Here is a 17,509-nt window from a genome sequence, read left to right as displayed (position 1 = left end):
AATACAGTGGTCATATAATATAGGCAAGTAGCTAATGGCTACGTAACATATCAAACCACTTTTATCGCTGGTCTGATTCAGTTGCTGAGGGGCCCGCCTACCCGACGTTTTTCGGTGGAATGCGATTAGTTCGAGCAAAATACTGGTTTGTTTTTAGATAGCAAAAATACGAAAAAAATTCGTGTTTCAGTGTTGCCTCTTTAATTAAACCCAATCAAAGAACTCTCATGGACGAAAGAGCAACATTGATCATGTCATCATGTCACGGTGTAATTATTTTTCGTCGTACAACTCCCAACAGTCCCCATGGCGAAAGCGCCACCTATGGAAACCACTCCGAATAGAAATCAATTACCCGCCCCACCGATTCAATTAGTTTTACAAGTCACTTCCTATAGCCCGTACGTTTGTTGTTCAGAGGATTCTTGTTTTCGTCAACAGAAATAATCACCCTCCTATCTCATCTAAATAAACAGTTGTACGCTGTAAAATTATAGACGGTCAACCAAATCTCGGCACTAAAAAAAGGCGGATGAAAAATGTAAGGGACCGTCCACACTCAAGAGACGCATGTCCGCCGACATGCGTCTCTTGAGTGTGGACGTCCCTTGCGCGTCGTTCCTATACAAAATGTACTGAGGAGACGTTTTTTAAATTACATTCAGGCGGCGTGGCGTTGACGTCCGTTCCGCGTCGGCGGACATGCGTCTCTTGAGTGTGGACGGTCCCTAATAGCTCATCCGGCCAATTCTCTTCATAAAAGTTAAACGCGTAGGTGTACCTTCCTAATCCTTGACGTTGCGATGAGCCATATCACTTAAAAAATTGAAAATGTAGGGACGAAGGTTAAATTCCCATAGAAAATATGAATATCGAGATTTTGGTTGCATGTCCTTGCCTATACATCCGTGTGGGAATTGGGAATGTAGAAGTCGAATGTGGAATGGGTTCCATTGTTGTTTGGGCGATGGGCTGGCAACCTGTCATTGCAATGTTTCAACTTCGTTTTCCTTTAACCCCTTATTTGCTAAGAGTTAGCACTAAACTTGAGCAGTTTCAAATTCTCTGTCTACCCCTTGAAAACGTACACATGTAGAATCTTGTTTCTCGGGGTGTTGGCAGCTTGGCACTCTAGGTATAGTTATTTGTTATACAAGGGGGCAAAGTTGTATTTTAACGCCGAGTGTGGAATTGAAAAACGAGCAAATGAAAGGATTCTATAGTTGAACCACGAGCGAAGCGAGTGGTTCTAGAATAGAATCCTGAACTTGCGAGTTTTTTAACACACGAGAAGTAAAATACATTTGCACCCGAGTGTAACACAAAACTTTTCCCCTCACTATAGCGAGGAAACTACAACGCAAAAAATTCCGAGAATGTTAATAACTTAGATGAACGGATGTCTTTGATATCAGTCTCGGGCGTCTCGGCTCTGGGTTGCCTTATGGTAGAATGTCTTAAAATGGCATTAAGTCCGGCTTTTAATGCGACATACATAAAATTGCATATTAAATGGAAAGAATATATACTTAACGCTTGTTTTTTTACTAGAAGATTTGTCTTACTTATCAGACTTCATCAAAAACTCCGGTGGTTAAATCGCCTCTCATCCCTAGTTTACAACCGTTCCAATTACGTAGAGATTGGTTGTATTTATTATTGTACATTGTACCAAAGAGGATCGAGTTACATAATATGTCTTTGATTGTACTAAACTTACAACCGTAATAAGTACAAATGTAAACTAGGGTATCGAAATGGTAAGCGCCATCTGCCATCTCCTTTGTAATTTAAAACGATGGTTTAAGAAACTATGTTTTAACTCCATCTTTTGGTGAGTGGCGTGACTAGTGAGGCACATCACATGGCGCGATATAATATATTTTACAAGAAAGCTTGCTTAGCGAGGCCTCTGGAAGTTCCGCTATTACTCAATAGGTGGCGCTGTAATTAAAACTAATGAAGGGCATATCGTATACTGTTTTCCATGTTGTCGTCCTCAGCATCAAGTGTAAATGAAACGGGATATAAATAATTTGTTCCAAACAATGAAACCACAATAGCAGATTAACAATTATGTAATTGCGTTATCCTTCCATACAAACTACCACTAAACAAAATAAAAGCAAAAAAATAAGTAACATTCTTAAACATAATTGTAAAACCTTTTAGATATTGCAACATTACATTATAATGTCCAAAGGTCTAAGACATGAGTTGTGTTGTAACCTAGATATTTATAGCAACCACTGATTTATAATGACTAGCATTCAACTGTTTAAAACTTGAAATTGATCATAATATTACAAAAGTACATAAAAAATGCTAAATGCATACATTTTAATTTCTGTTCATGTTAACCTTTTGTGTCATAAAAGAAATCCCACCAAAGTAAGTCTAACTGTCGCAAAAGGGTTACATAGTAACAGAAATCGCAATTGATTTATATTTGCATGCATTAGTTAGCTGGCGTTTATAAATCAGTGGTAATTTTTTCACAAGGTGACTATAGTGACATAGTCATAAGCTAGTAAATCTTTAAGAATTGTTTGTGTATGTAGTCATGTCTTTAAGAGTCTGCCTTCCATGGTCTCACAGAAAACGGTTTATTCCTTCATCTCAGCCATCTGCTCCTTGTGGCGGCGGATGGCGTCTTCGTGGCGCTTGATTTGCTCCTGGTGGAAGGAGATCTCCTTGTTCAAGTGTCCTTTCAGGTTGGCGAGTTGCTGCTTTTGCTGTAAATGAGAGTTGCAAAATTAGTTAGGGCAATTGTTTGCAAAAAGCCTTTATGGGATAATATGAGAGGAGGTTACACGATATCATATTTGCCTGGTAGTTAGTAACAGATGTCGAGCGAAATGATATGGAAACGTACGAACGTGTCATGCTATTTCAGTTAGTCTCAGTAAAAGAACTGCTCACATTGCGGTCAAGTGGTCCCTTCCTTCGTATTTTTACGGAAACGTTCGTATTTGTCATGCTAGTTCAGTAACTAGCATGACAAATACGAACGTTTCCGTAAAAATACGAAGGAAGGGAAACAGTTCTCACTACATCTGTACCCTTTATTAATTACAATAAATCTTCAATCTAAATGTGATAAAAAATGTTTCTTTCATTAATGGAAGCATTGGCAAAGGTTTAGGTTGTGTGTTAGGTGTGGACCAAATCATCATCATCTTCCTCCTTGCGTTATCCTTGGGAGCCTGCAGTCCGCTTTGACAACTAATCCCAAGATTTGGCGTAGGCACTAGTTTGACGAAAGCGACTGCCATCTGACCTTTCAACCTGAAGGGCAAATACTAAATAGACCTTATTGGAATTAGTCCGGGTCCTCATGACCACAGACCACAGTATGTTCTCATCTACAGCTAACAATTCCTGAGAATACTTGAAACAAAATCCCAACAAAAAAATGATTAAGTCTATATGTATATTTCTTTGTTGATCAAGATTTTGGAAAACTTTTGGCCTAATACATATGTATATGGTTGATTGCAATTTTGACTTTTAGTTAGTCACAACAAATTATGATAAACTTCTCTTAACTAGAAGAACCCTTACAATTAAAGATAAGTTCAAATATCAACAATGGTCAAAGTACCTGCTTGTAGAAGTATTCATCCTCCCTCGCAGCCTCCATCTTGCCGAAGGTGCCGCCAGCCTCGCGGATCGAGCCACCACCGCCGCCACCCCTGCCGGCACCAGATCCGGGTTCTCCGGAGTACATTCTGAAATACATCGAGTATTTAAATACATTAATGTTATTGCTGACTATTGTTATTACTGACTATTATATTAAACCTACATCATAAATTTCTAAGAAATTATAATATTTTATGTTGCAGTAGTATAAGTGCATAAATAACATATCTTGCAAGAATAATCATACTGTTCTTCATAGAGAGTTTAGAATCCCAATTTCTGATTCAAGTAATAAACAGAATAAAATACCATCTAATAAACATTGACCATAAATTTATTTGATTATATTAAAATACACATTAATTTCATCATGCACAACCAACTAGATAGAAATTGATTCTATTCTTTTGTTTAACTCTCAAACAATTCAATCTATTGTGAATGATTACAATAATAATCAGCACATAAATTACCTATTGCTTTCAATAAATAAGAAAAGTTAATTAGTATCACTTGGCACACTCCTCTGTAAGTCGTAAACGAACTGCGTATGCCAAAAAAATATTGTCAATTGAATTGAGTCCAAGTTGGCAAGACTGATTGAGTGTTTACTGTTTACCGACACTATTCGCAAATATGATCGAGATGAACAATCAGGGGCTAATAATGGGTGCACGGTGCACCGACAGAAATAAATAACAGAACTTTCTCAATCTGACCTTTTAGTGACAGCGACAAAGTACCGAGGTTATTTTTATAGCTTAAAGATGGCAAACAAATAAAATGATGTCATCGATTCGTAAACAACATGTATCAAAAAGTTTGTATGGTTTCCAGAAAATATCTATTGTAAAGTAGGGCTTTAAAATCAAGCATATTGGCACGAAACGGAGATGTTTTAATTTGTTGATGAACTGAACGATTGCGTAACATGCCGCACCGGCATCGGCGTAAAAAAACTTACCTTCTTAAAATGGCTGGCAAAAGCGAAGTTCTGGTTTTAGCGACGAAGCTCATGATTAATTAGGAAATATAAATCGAAGAAATGCAAAATATAAACGCCTTTTCAGTATTCTTAGTCTACAAGTGCAAGTACTGCAAGTGTGCAAAAATGACAGCTGAGCTGACAGTTACTTGATCATAGAGCTCATACCACAGACAACTAACGGTAGTATTGCGCAAACACGTTTCGCAAATCGACAGTGATAAAAAATTAAAAATAAAAACTTCGTAAATTATTGATTGCAATGAATAAATGAAACTAATGGCTAACTTGTAACTAATTATGGGGTATAACATTTTAAATATAATTTATTACTTTAATCACATCACTTGATAGGGGACATTTGGCGCGCCAATATACAAATTTCTGAAGTATCAATACAAAATTGAAAACTTACGACATTTCTTGTTTCTTGATCCATAAAACATGTTTTAATCTTTGCTCAGCAGTAATTTTGTTTAATTCTGCTGTCTCTCTCATTGCTCTGACCACCTGTCTTTCTTCTTTTAGCGACTCTATCTTTAGAGCTTTTTCCTCTGCGGTATATCTGAATTCACAGAAAAATGGAAATGATTAAAGTTATAATAGGAAATTACTGCTTTATAATTATAATTATTTCTAATAAGATTCTTACTTGAAATATTCTTTATAATCTCTATTGATATTAAGATATGTTAAGTCTTGCATTGAAACATCAGTCATAGAGGCTGTGTCCTTTACTTCAATCTGTTTTTCTTCATTACAAAGTCTAGATTCATCTATTACCAGTTCATTCAGGTCATTGTTATCTGAGCTAGAACTACCAGTGACATCGAATTGATTTAAGGAATTTAAATTGTTTTCATTTATCACTTGGACATCCATCTCGGTAGAGCTGTTGTTAAAAGTAATGCTTTCCGGCTGAATATTTTCTCTGAAATTGAAAGTAATACAGTAATTAATTAATGTTACAGGATGAGCATAGCATAGGTATAAATACCATGATGTAGATTTTACTGAATGTTCAATAATTTAATCTAATATTAACATAGTCAAAACTTTAATTCCCTATGTAGTTTACATAGTGCCAAATTATTGTCCCCTTGAGTTTAGTTAGACAACAAATAATTATTAGTGTCTGTTGTAGGATTACCTATAGGTTAATAACTTATGTCAGGAACACCTTCCTCCTTAATCAGATATTTAAAAAAAAAGTTTTATTACTTTTATGTTAGATTAGTAATTGTGAAATAATTTGACACAATAAGTAGGTACAACATAAAAGCCTCAGTGGTTTAAACTACATATAGCAATGACTAATTGACTATGTACTTACTCCTCAATACGTTCAGCCTTTATTTCCACATCCGTGGTAAGTGTACTATCATGATCACTCACAGTTTTTAAAACACCATCTTTCAATAACTCTAGAATTTCACACACTTCCAAAGAGAGCTTCGTGTACTTGTGTAATTCCGGTCCATTTAATGCGATCTCTTCGCGGGCGATTCTTTTCATGTTTTGCCACTGCGTCTTAACTTTCTTTGTAGAACTGCCTACAAACTTATCTCCAAATTTAACTGTAAGCTCGCGAAGTATCTCGTTCCAAGCCACGTCCTTTTCTTCTGAATAATTAGGTCCATTGTTACTCTTCGTTACGACTACTTCTTTTCGTTCTCTAATTAATTCAAGTAGGTGTTGTTTTTCTTGAAGCGACCAATTTGGAGTCCTTGACCGGCGATTAGTAATTTTTCCCATTTCTCTTGATATCTCACGCGGATCGTGATTGATTTTTTGCAACGTTTTATTACAAACGATGCACTCAACGTCCAAAACGATAGTTTTCCACATTTAAAAACAAATGAGTGAGAAAAGTTGAATACTTTGACAAGCGTCGGACAGGAACGCCGCTAATTGAATACTGTTTAAAAACCTACTTTTGCAATTTATAAAAGGTTCCATCGACGAAATAAATGAAAATAAATATTTTCAATGGGGCAATGGATGAAACCGATTTGTTATACAAACTACAGTACTAATTTAATTTCTTAAGTTAAATTAAATAGGTGATTGACTGAAATTGAAATGTCCGTTCGAACTGGCAGCTTTTTTAGCGGGAATAGTAATGATGTTTGAAAAACTTTTTTGGCTTCCTTTATTGATAGGTAATTATTTTAATCTTAATTGGGCTATAATTAATATACATAGTACAAATCTGTTACAAAACCAAATTAATTAATTAGTGGTATAAAATAAAAGTTACAACCGATGAACTTTTCCGTATAAAGACACTAATAATGATTCGGTAGGTACTTCATAATGACACTACGCACAATTGCACATGTATTTGTAATTTGCATTAATTTGGTAGTTACTTAGTATGAATCTCATTATTTAATGTTTCAGTTCAGTTGACAAATTGGAATTTATACTCGTATAATAATCGAGTTACAATCATTACAGTCTGGGAACTTGTTTGCAACACCCTACTGGGGTCCATGAGATGCTTTATAATGTTTTGTATCATTTTTTTACCATGGTGCAATAAACGATATTATATTATTAACCGACTTCAAAAAAGGAGGAGGTTCTCAATTCGACTGAATTTTTTTTTTTTATTATGATTACAATTTCTTTCCATACCTCAAAATTAAAGTTTGAGCGAACTATGGCGTACCTACTCGAGTCCAACCAAGCTAATTTGGCAGTGATATCGAGGGCCCAGGGGCCCAGCCTATGCAAGTGCTAAGTAAACGTTATAACAATAATTCAGTCTGTGGGGACTATAGTGAAGAGTAACCTTTCACACCTTTATTTTTATATTTCTGTCATCGTGTTCTAAATACAGTACAATTTCGATAATCCGGCCTATAGTTAGAGGCGGTAAAAAATTAGAGTCATTCTCCATATATTTTCATATTTTTTTTGTATTTCATATTAAAAGACTGTACTAATAATAATAAGATCAAAAAACATTAGATCATTATCTGGTTTTTAGCCACTTTTAAAGTGAAGTCAGACTGATAATTTACGAATAGATGGTAAACTTGCACTTGAAATTATCACTTGGGTCTCTATTTTAGTGCCGGATTACTGGACATTTCGGACCACCACACTGCCGGATTATCGAGATTGCACTGTATATCAATTTTTCTTTGCCAGACTTTGTTACTTTCATACCTACAGTCACTACTCACACTCTTACAATATTTGCTGATGCATAAAGGCTTTGTTTGAATGTTTCATGTCATATTTAGATAAGACTGTCCACGTGCTACATTGTGATTGTTTATCCTGTTTATCCTAGGTATTCTACTTCTAAACTGTTTCGAAAATTCACATAATACTCGCAGGAGTCGTAGGGACATCAAGAAATCTGATAAGGTTACAGTTAAAGTTTTAAGTGGCAGAAGATAAACCAGCAGAAGAAACTCTCAGATGGTATGGTAAGCAATTGCAGTCGCTCAGGGATGCCTGCAACTGAGTGAGTAAAAAGTTAATATTGACCTCAGTATTTCCACTGTATGTGTGTATGTCCATAGTCGGTATAGCCTAGCAACCTTTAAATCGACACGAGTTACGAATTTCCTTTTCGCACGTGTATCGTTTGATGTTTTTCAGTACAGATGGCCTGAAGTTTCAACTTCTTTCGACCCGATAAGAAATAAACCACTTTGCGCACTAGTAAGGTCAAAAAACAACATCTGCACTGAAAAGTCCTCTTATATATTCCTTATACATATGTACTATAATTACCTAAGAAAGTGAGGTATGAAAAAAAAAAAAGTCTACCCTGTAATGGCTGTAACGCCAAGATTCGCAGCTTAACCAAATATTTTTCAGCACCTCATTTGCAAATAATTTACGAAATGTACACACAGAGACAGACAGTAAACAAGTACTAATAATAGTAATTACAATTAAGCTTAAATTGCATAAGTCTAAGCCAGTTGCATAGTAAAATAGAGTTAACTAAGTAATTGTATGAACTCCAAATCTAGTCCCTCACAGCCAGTCGCTCGCGGCCCGGCATAATAGACGCACGTCAAAGACTGAAAAAAAAAACTTTAAAAAATTGGCGGTCGGCGTTGTGTGTGTGTGAGTGTTGTATGGTGTGAATAAATTGGATATTTATTTATTTCGTTGTGTTGGTAAGTTTTTTTTTAAATTGCTCGGGTACGATTGTTTTCATACATGGGGCTGTTATACGGCCTAGATACTTTTTAACGATTGATGGAAAGGAGGAGGTACTGATTTGCTGTAGGAAATTTTCCGAAATTGCTAAATAAACACACTGAAACATTTTACAAACTACTTATATTTTGTAGCGATTGACGTTTTCTGTTTCCTAAATGAAAGTATCCTTAATTTTCTATGATTTTTTCCTGAAATTTCCGAAAGTCTGAAGAATGTTCTAGTATTAACTTAAAGTAGAGGGAAAACATTCATGTACTTATACCTATTTGTAAATATGGCCAGGTAAAGTAGGGTAGTCAAAAAGCTCTACATAGGTTTACAAAAGGCCCACATAATAGTTATTTGTTATACAAGGGGGCAAAGTTGTAATTTAACGCCGAGTGTGGAATTGAAAAACGAGCAAGTGAAAGGATTCTATAGTTGAACCACGAGCGAAGCGAGTGGTTCGAGAATAGAATCCTGAACTTGCGAGTTTTTTAACACACGAGAAGTAAAATATATTTGCACCCGAGTGTAACACAAAACTTTTCCCCTCACTATAGCGAGGAAACTACAACGCAAAAAATGCGTTTATCACTGCTTCCAGTAGTTCCACAGGTGGTAAATCATCTTTATTACTAGATTCACCTACTTTTATCCATTTTAAAGCAGTTAATTTGACTTTATTCAAGGTCAAATTACTTTACCCACTAGTGGATAAAATGCGTTTTTAACCGCTGGTATTAAAGGACAAAACACGTGTTTCCAAGCTAGTGAGGGGAAAAATTAATTTTAAACGAAAGAAATGTAGGTATGTGTCTAAATGGATACTTTTGTATCTGTTCAAAATTTTATATCTTAGGTATTTTGATGAGGTAACCTAACTCTCAACTTTCTCTTATTATTTTACCAGTTTTGCTTAGCTGAATTCGTAAACACTAGAGATGGGCCGAATATGGACTTTGCCGAATACGAATATTCGGCCGAACATTCGGTTCAGTTCTTACCGAGCCGAACATTCGGCCGAATATTCGGTTACGCTATATTTTTAAAGCGGAGGTTGAGATTAAAACTATTAAATGATTGATAATGGTTACATTATGTTCTTATGATTTTGTGGATAACTAAAACTTAGTTAAAACAACTCTGAACTCTTCTCAACTCTTAAACTACGGTTTTTTAACTTTTACACAAAACAATTATTTTATATTTTGACGCATAATTATCTCTTTTTAGTAGTTCCTTATTAGAAAGCTACTAAAATAGGAGCTTATTATCCAATGGAATACGTAATAAGATCTTCATTAGTTATTTACTGTTGTGGGTAGAACTAGATTTAATAAAATCAGTTGTCATCCAACCCGCGTTTCATTACACAACATGGTGACAGCGGTGGTGTTTTAAATTGTATTTAAATTTAGTTACAGTTCGCGTTTCATGTGTATAAGTGCTAAAAAGTAGTATTTCAGTGTTTTGTTAAGTGTTAGTGCGTAACTTTAATATGGAGCACGCGAGACCACCGTCGGAACTCAGTTTGGATGGCAGCCCCGTCAGCCGGGCTGACGCATGGCGGAAATGGAAAACACAGTTTAATTTGTTCCTAAAAGCATCTGGGGTGCATAAGGAAGAATCAGCGGTGCAGTCTAGCCTACTCATCAATTTGATAGGGCCAGACGGCTTTGATGTTTATCAAACGCTCTCATTCGACGCCGAGACTGACCGAGAGGACGTCAAAGCGGTACTCAAAAAATTTGATGAGTACTTCGGAGTGAAATCAAATCTGACATTGGCTAGATATCAATTCTTCACAAGGAGTCAGGAACAAGGAGAAACGATCGGTCAATACGTCGTCGCTCTGAAGTTACTTAGTAAAAAATGCGAGTTCGGGTCTTTGGAAGACTCGCTCATTCGCGATCGCATAGTTTGCGGCATAAAAAACGGGATCGTACGCGACCGCCTTTTGCGAGTCGAGGATTTAAGTTTAGATAAGGCGATCAAGATGTGCGAGGCCGATGAGGTGTCGGCCGACGGCAGCCGGTGCTTAGAGTCCCGCGAGGCGGGACCGACGCGAGTGGACGCGGTGCGCGTGCGCCAGCACGGTGCGCGCGGGGGCCGCCGCGGCCGCGGCCGGGGCGCGGGCGCCTGGGGCGCCGCCAGCGCCGCCGCGGAGCGCCGCCCGCGCGCCGCCGCCGCCGCCAGGGACCCGCCGCCGGGGACGAGTTGTCACGGTTGCGGTATGCAGTGTTTGCCGGGTACGTGTCCCGCGATGAATGTGAAGTGTTATGTGTGTCAAAATTATGGCCATTATGCCAGGCGGTGTAATGCGCCACGAAGCATTAAAAAAGTGTACGGTATTGAGGTACGCGAGGAGGACTCGGACGGCGGCGAGGACGATTGTGAGTTGTTTTACGTCTCTGTGATAAAAAATATTTCGCTTGTAGGTCAGTCCGATGATGATGACGGTGACCGTGTTTGGTATGAAACTTTGACCCGCGACGGCGGTGGTTCGGAGCGCTTTAAATTGGATTCCGGGGCCGACATTAGCGTACTGTCGTACAAGCGATTCTTGGCTTTAGGTTATAGCGATTCTATCATAGAAAACGAGCGTAGTGTGAGATTATGTAATTTTAGTGATGAAAGAATACCTATTAAGGGAATATGTCATTTAAATTGGATACATAAAAATAAAAAATACTCCATTAAATTTGCTATAGCCAATATTCCATGTGACAGCGTACTGGGCAGACGAGCATGTCGTGAAATGGGATTAATAAAACGGATTAATGAGGTTACATTAGATGAGTATAGTGACTTATTTGAGGGTGTAGGATGTTTGCCGGGGAGTATAGCATCGTGGTCGACCCGAGCGTGCCGCCGGTGGTGAGCGCGCCGCGGAAGGTGCCGCTCGCTCTGCGCGACAAGTTGCTTGACGAGTTGAATAGGATGACGGACTTGGGCGTGATAAGAAAAGTTACTCATCCCACTTTATGGGTTAATTCTATCGTATTGGCGGCTAAAAAAAATGGAGATATTAGAATATGCCTAGACCCTCGTCCATTAAACTGTGCTATTCGTCGTGCTCACTTTCAGTTGCCAACAATTACAGAGTTAACTTCAAAGTTAAACGGAGCGTGTTATTTTTCGGTGCTAGATGCAAACTCGGGATTTTGGGCAATAAAACTAGATGACGCCAGTGCTGACCTCTGCACTTTCGGGACACCTTTTGGTAGATTTCAGTTTACTAGATTACCGTTCGGAATAAATTGTGCCTCGGAAGTCTTCCACGCCAAGATAAAGCAGTTGCTTGAGGGTCTGGACGGGGTTGATTCTTTTATTGATGACATCATTTGCTGGGGTAGAACAAAACAGGAGCACGATGAACGGCTGATTGCATTGTTAGAAAAAGCGCGCAGTATTAATTTAAAATTTAATAAATCTAAGTGCAAGATAGGCGTTGAAGAAGTGACGTATCTTGGTCACGTGTTCAACAAAAATGGTATGAAACCCGACTGTTCTAAAGTAAAGGCTATTATTGAGATGCCGTCTCCCACCGACAAGAAATCCTTAGAACGTTTTTTAGGAGCCACTAACTACTTGTCAAAATTTATTCCGAGCTATTCGGAGCACACTAAGCCGCTAACTAGCTTATTAAGAAAGGATACAGTTTGGATTTGGGACGCGGTACACCAAAATGCGCTAGATAAATTAAAAAAGCTGATTAGTGAAAGTCCGGTTTTAGCGTTATATGACGTGCAGCAGCCGGCGGTGTTGTCGGTGGACGCGAGCAGCGTGGCGCTGGGCGCGGTGCTGCTGCAGGGCGGGCGGCCCGTGGAGTACGCCTCGCGCATGCTCACCGACACACAAACCAGGTACGCTCAGGTCGAAAAAGAGATGTTGGCCATTTTGTTTGCCTGTGAAAAGTTTCGCCAATATATTTATGGGAAGAAAAACGTCGTTGTGGAAACAGATCACAAACCACTTGAGAGTTTATTTAAAAAACCGTTAGAGTCCGTCCCAGTACGTCTGCAACGAATGTTATTACGCTTGCAGGGACTAGATTTAGTAGTCACATATAAACCGGGCAAATATATGTACTTAGCAGACACTTTGTCTCGCGCGTCTTTACCTGAGAAATACGATGAGTCTGTAAGTAAAGGTATTAGGTATCAGGTAGATCTTTTGATGAGTAATGTAAATATGTCAAAAAATAAATTAAGTGCCATTAAAGAGGAAACCATGAAGGACAGTAGTCTTGTTACATTGTTAAGTTACATAAACAAGGGCTGGCCAAACAATAGGTACGAAGTACCTGAAGATGTTAAGTGTTACTGGTCGATGAAGGATGAGTTATTTGTGGTGGATGGCATAATATTTAAAAATAATTTAATTTTAATTCCAAAGTCGATGCGAGCTGATATGCTCAAAGTCATTCACGACGGACATCTTGGCATTGATCGGTGTAAGAGACGCGCTAGGCAAGTGTTATTTTGGCCTGGAGTCAATAAAGAGATTGAAATATATGTAAAGTGCTGCAAAGTGTGCCAGGATCACTTAAATGCACCAAGTAGAGAGCCATTAATACCCGTTGAGGTACCAAAATTGCCGTGGTGTCAAGTAGGTACAGACATTTTTGAGTATTTAAAAAAATATTATTTAATAATAGTTGACTATCACTCAGGGTATGTCGAAGTTTCAAAGTTAAACAATTTAACGAGTTCCGCAGTAATACAGGCTCTAAAAGAAAATTTTGCCAGACACGGAATTCCAGAGAAGGTGATAAGTGATAATGGCACACAATACACTAGCAGGGATTTTAAGCGGTTTGCAGCGGATTGGGGATTTGAACACATAACGACTTCGCCAAATTACGCGCAGGCGAATGGAAAAAGTGAAAGAGCGGTCCAAACTGTAAAAAACATATTAAAAAAATCTATTCAAAGTAATACTGATATTAGCTTAAATCTACTTAGTTATCGCAACACGCCGCGAGAAAACTTGAGCTCGCCGGCTCAAATGCTAATGGGTCGTATGTTGAAGTGTCGTTTGCCGGTTCACCGCGATCTGCTGCAGCCCAAACCAGTACAATCCGATCAATATGACGCGATTGTGACCAATCAGCAAAAAAGTAAGCGGTACTATGATCAGCGATCTAAGGCCTTGCCAATTTTAAACGAAGGCGATAATGTTATTATACTCGACAAAAATTACAGAACTAGGGGACATGTTGTATCAAAAAGTACTACACCCAGATCGTATATTGTAAAAAATAAAAGGGGAGTATATAGACGTAATAGGAGACATCTCATAAAATGCCTGTCACCTGTTACAGATCAAAACCTTGCTGATTGTGATGATGAGGGTGATGTGGAACAGGTACTGTCTCCTGCAATGGACCCTTTCTCTTCTGCGGAGTCATCAGAGGAAACTGTGGTCGAGTCCCACTCTCCCATGATAACAATAAGAAAAAGAGGTGGACAAATAGCCGAGTAACCAGGTCTTGTCCCGCATCACTCTATATATAGATAGTTTAAATTTTGAAAAGACATTTAAAGTTATGTATTTCAATATAGGTTATCAGTGTACGATATAATAAGTATTCCTAAGTTACTACTGTACGCACATTTTAAAATGTTTAAAACAAAACCCTATTGATTGGGGTACCTTTGTATGGGTAACAATTTTTTGCAAGTTATGTAATCCGGTGTTGGGTAGATTATATTAGTATGTAATCTTTAAAAGGGGAAGATGTTGTGGGTAGAACTAGATTTAATAAAATCAGTTGTCATCCAACCCGCGTTTCATTACACAACATTTACTTTGTTTATTCGGTAAATATTCGGCAATGCAACCGAATTATTCGGCCGAATACGAACATTGAAAAACTTGCCGAATATGCCGAATACCGAATATTTACCGAATATTCGGCCCATCTCTAGTAACCACACAAACGACGTTATAACGATAAAGTTATGGTTTTTAACCCCCGACGCAAAAACGATGGGGTGTTGTAAGTTTGACGTGTCTGTCTGTCTATTTGTCTGTCTGTCTGTGTGTGTCTGTCTGTGGCATCGTAGCTCCCGAACGGATGAACCAATATCGATTTAGTTTTTTTTTATTTGAAAGCTGTGTTAGTCGGTAGTGTTCTTAGCCATGTTTCATGAAAATCGGTCCTCTAGGTCACGGTCGGGGGTGTTTTCAAAATTTTAAATTTGTGGTTAATACCTACGTAAACTGGGCTACTCTGGAGGTTTGGCTAATATATTCCATATTAATATTATAAATGTGAATGTGTGGGTCTGTTTGTTTGTCCGTCTTTCACGGCAAAAGAATTGACGTCATTTTTTAAGAGGAGATAGTTGAAGGGATGGAGTCTGACATAGGCTACTTTTTGTCTCTTTCTAACGCGAGCGAAGCCGCGAGGCAAAAGCTAGTCTACTCTATACTTTAGCCACTTCTATCGCTCAAATATGTATTAATTTTTTGCCAGGTTTGGTCAGGTCAATGACCGGTGATGTAAAAAAAACAGTGTCTAATTTAAACTGTCAGCATTCATGGCATGGCTGCATGGGTCCAGTCAAGTCGATACAGTAACCCGATCGCGGTAACCGTAGCAGGCGGGTGGGGAAAGCGACCCACGGTCGCCAGTGTCGCCACAAACAGTTACTGCTTTTATGAAAATGTGCCGTTTTCAACAAAAAGGTGCCACTTCGTCGCATAACGGCCCGGCCACGACATTGGTCTAAGCGCGACAGCGGTGAGCGGCAGCCATACATGCGAATGAAAAGTCCCATCGCTGTGTCTCGCTCCGATGTATGGCCGCCGCTCACCGCTGTCGCGCTTAGACCAATGTCGTGGCTGAGCCGTAAGGATGCTCTACCTTCTAAAGACTAATTCGTAAAAAGCGTAAGACTAATTCGTAGTCGTTTCGTATTCGTCCTATGGAACAAAAATAACAGATTTCATCCTTAGTGCGTTTTCACATTATCCGATCCGATATCGATTATAGGATTTCAAAGGCAAAAATCAAAGATGGCGGCTTAACCTCTTGCCGCCCAATGTGCATTCAGATGTACATTGTATTTCAAAGGAATTTTAACTATCATGTAAACAAATAAGGTAGCATTTCTTTAGTTTCTAAAATTTTTCGAACAAATGACCAGTTGAGACTTTATCATTTCCCTAAATTTGTTTAGTGAAATGATAAAACTAGTTTACTTTATAAACTCGTTTCGTCAACTTACTGACGTGGTTCAGGGATTTTATCAAATCCCTAAACAAATCTAGTGAAATGACAAAACGTGGCGTGTCTGTTGGTCGATTTTGTGATTTCACTAAACAGAGTAAGGGATTTAGTCAAATGACTGAAATTTTCTAGAGAAATGATAAAATGGATTCGCCATTTTGACATCCTGCGTGATTTGATCATATCCCTTAGTTATTTGATGAAATCTCTGTTTTGGCCATTTCCTTGCGACAGATATACAGTAGCTGCCTGACCTGCCATCAGGCAGGCAATTATGGTCGTGCGATAAATGATAAAACATCAGGCCGTCCCTATCGCACTATTTGTGAGTGCAATAGGGACGGCCCGATGTTTCGGCCAGGTCGGCTGTAACATGATCATTTACCACCATGTGGTATTAAAAACTTTTTTTTTTACTTTTTGTTCGCCGTATCCTCACATTTGTCTGTACTATCTATAGTAAATGACGCCTAATTAAATAGAGATAAAAGTTAGAGATGCATCATGCATCGTCAGAATTCCGTTTACCTTCTTTATTTATTTATTTAAACTTTGTTGCACAATAAAAACAAAGTGCAACTTAATGCCTTAAGGCATTCTCTACCAGTCAACCATAGGGCAAAACAGAAATTCGCGAATGTGGGTGCAGTAAGAAAAATAATTTAGAGAGCATGACAACTTTGTACATAACCGTTATAATTATTCTCTGTACATGTAATTTGTTCTGTACAATAAAGAATAACGCCGTGTCTTGCGTGGGCGACGGTCGCGCGACCGTCGCGCGACCGTCGCCGTCGCGTCTCATACTTCCATATCGATAAGGTTTGATTTCGTATGCGTCGCATCGCCGTCGCGCGACCGTCGCCCACGCAAGCCACGGCGTAAGAATAAGAAAACATTTATTGACACACAAATAAAAATTGAAACATTTACACAAAAATATTAAAAAATAAAATAGACAATTAGCATGCATGTCAAAAGGAACGGGCTCAGCATGTTATGCTACGCAGCCATTTTATTACAAATTGACTGCGCAACGCTGATTTTCAGTGTAGGTATGTATTTAACACGAACAGTATTGATGCTGAAATACGTACTTTTACATAATTAATAGGCAATTTTCGTAATTTACATCAAATCAAAAGCAGAAAAAAAAAACAATGAAGGAGAGAAAAATAAATTTAAATTTTGTATGAGAGAATTACTTATCATGTTTTAAATTAGGCAATAATAAAATGAGCAAAAAAAAAGTGTTTACTACTACTACTACTACTACTACTACAACTAGGTATAGGCAATAACACAGTGGGTATTCTTTAAATACACGAGTTCTGTTTAATCTTCAAAGGCTTCGTCATTCTGGCGTCTGTATAAAAAATTAAGTAAATCTTGATTTTATCTTATCTTTGACCTACTCAAGTCAATGGTCTCATGTAGGTAATCTTTCAACAAATGTTTCGTCT

General features: G+C 38.2%; 4 protein-coding genes across 5 annotated transcripts in view; 2 read left to right on the top strand and 2 right to left on the bottom strand.

Moving 5' to 3' along the window:
- Positions 1–2,062: 2,062 nt before the first annotated feature.
- On the bottom strand, positions 2,063–4,776 carry LOC125225727 (ATPase inhibitor mai-2, mitochondrial-like). 2 transcript variants are annotated; one of them, XM_048129569.1, is made up of 3 exons: positions 4,610–4,776; positions 3,605–3,731; positions 2,063–2,735 (listed from the first exon to the last, which is right to left on the bottom strand). In XM_048129569.1, exons 1-3 carry the CDS (start codon positions 4,660–4,662, stop codon positions 2,607–2,609), a joined length of 309 nt encoding a protein of 102 aa, XP_047985526.1. In that variant the 5' UTR covers positions 4,663–4,776; the 3' UTR covers positions 2,063–2,606. The 2 variants fall into 2 exon arrangements, with proteins under 2 accessions (XP_047985526.1, XP_047985527.1); XM_048129570.1 differs by lacking the exon at positions 4,610–4,776 and adding an exon at positions 4,119–4,271.
- A 265-nt stretch (positions 4,777–5,041) lies between these two features.
- Positions 5,042–6,791, bottom strand: LOC125225254. The gene is made up of 3 exons (XM_048128863.1): positions 5,964–6,791; positions 5,283–5,561; positions 5,042–5,195 (listed from the first exon to the last, which is right to left on the bottom strand). The coding sequence occupies exons 1-3, from the start codon at positions 6,476–6,478 to the stop codon at positions 5,042–5,044; spliced, it is 948 nt and encodes a 315-aa protein (XP_047984820.1). The 5' UTR covers positions 6,479–6,791.
- A 1,346-nt stretch (positions 6,792–8,137) lies between these two features.
- LOC125225527 (protein scarlet-like) overlaps positions 8,138–17,509 on the top strand; it is a 40,683-nt gene continuing 31,311 nt past the window's right edge. The window contains exon 1 of the mRNA XM_048129282.1: positions 8,138–8,778. The gene's annotated coding sequence lies outside the window, so the exon portion shown is untranslated. The remainder of the gene's footprint in view (positions 8,779–17,509) is intronic.
- LOC125225528 lies at positions 11,034–14,568 on the top strand. Its single transcript, XM_048129284.1, has 2 exons — positions 11,034–11,199; positions 14,133–14,568. The coding sequence occupies exons 1-2, from the start codon at positions 11,040–11,042 to the stop codon at positions 14,291–14,293; spliced, it is 321 nt and encodes a 106-aa protein (XP_047985241.1). The 5' UTR covers positions 11,034–11,039; the 3' UTR covers positions 14,294–14,568.

Source organism: Leguminivora glycinivorella, chromosome 4 (assembly GCF_023078275.1).
Source record: "Leguminivora glycinivorella isolate SPB_JAAS2020 chromosome 4, LegGlyc_1.1, whole genome shotgun sequence".
Lineage (NCBI taxonomy): Eukaryota > Metazoa > Arthropoda > Insecta > Lepidoptera > Tortricidae > Leguminivora > Leguminivora glycinivorella.
This window is presented reverse-complemented; position numbering and strand designations above follow the sequence as displayed.

Coding starts and splice junctions, on each gene's coding strand:
- LOC125225727 (XM_048129569.1), bottom strand. CDS start 4,662: ATGAGCTTCGTCGCTAAAACCAGAACTTCGCTTTTGCCAGCCATTTTA. Junction 3,732..4,609: donor TTGCCAGCCATTTTAAGAAG/GTAAGTTTTTTT, acceptor GATGTATTTCAG/AATGTACTCCGGAGAACCCG. Junction 2,736..3,604: donor ATGAATACTTCTACAAGCAG/GTACTTTGACCA, acceptor TCTCATTTACAG/CAAAAGCAGCAACTCGCCAA.
- LOC125225254 (XM_048128863.1), bottom strand. CDS start 6,478: ATGTGGAAAACTATCGTTTTGGACGTTGAGTGCATCGTTTGTAATAAA. Junction 5,562..5,963: donor AAGGCTGAACGTATTGAGGA/GTAAGTACATAG, acceptor TTTCAATTTCAG/AGAAAATATTCAGCCGGAAA. Junction 5,196..5,282: donor GATTATAAAGAATATTTCAA/GTAAGAATCTTA, acceptor CTGTGAATTCAG/ATATACCGCAGAGGAAAAAG.
- LOC125225528 (XM_048129284.1), top strand. CDS start 11,040: ATGCAGTGTTTGCCGGGTACGTGTCCCGCGATGAATGTGAAGTGTTAT. Junction 11,200..14,132: donor GGACGGCGGCGAGGACGATT/GTGAGTTGTTTT, acceptor CACCTGTTACAG/ATCAAAACCTTGCTGATTGT.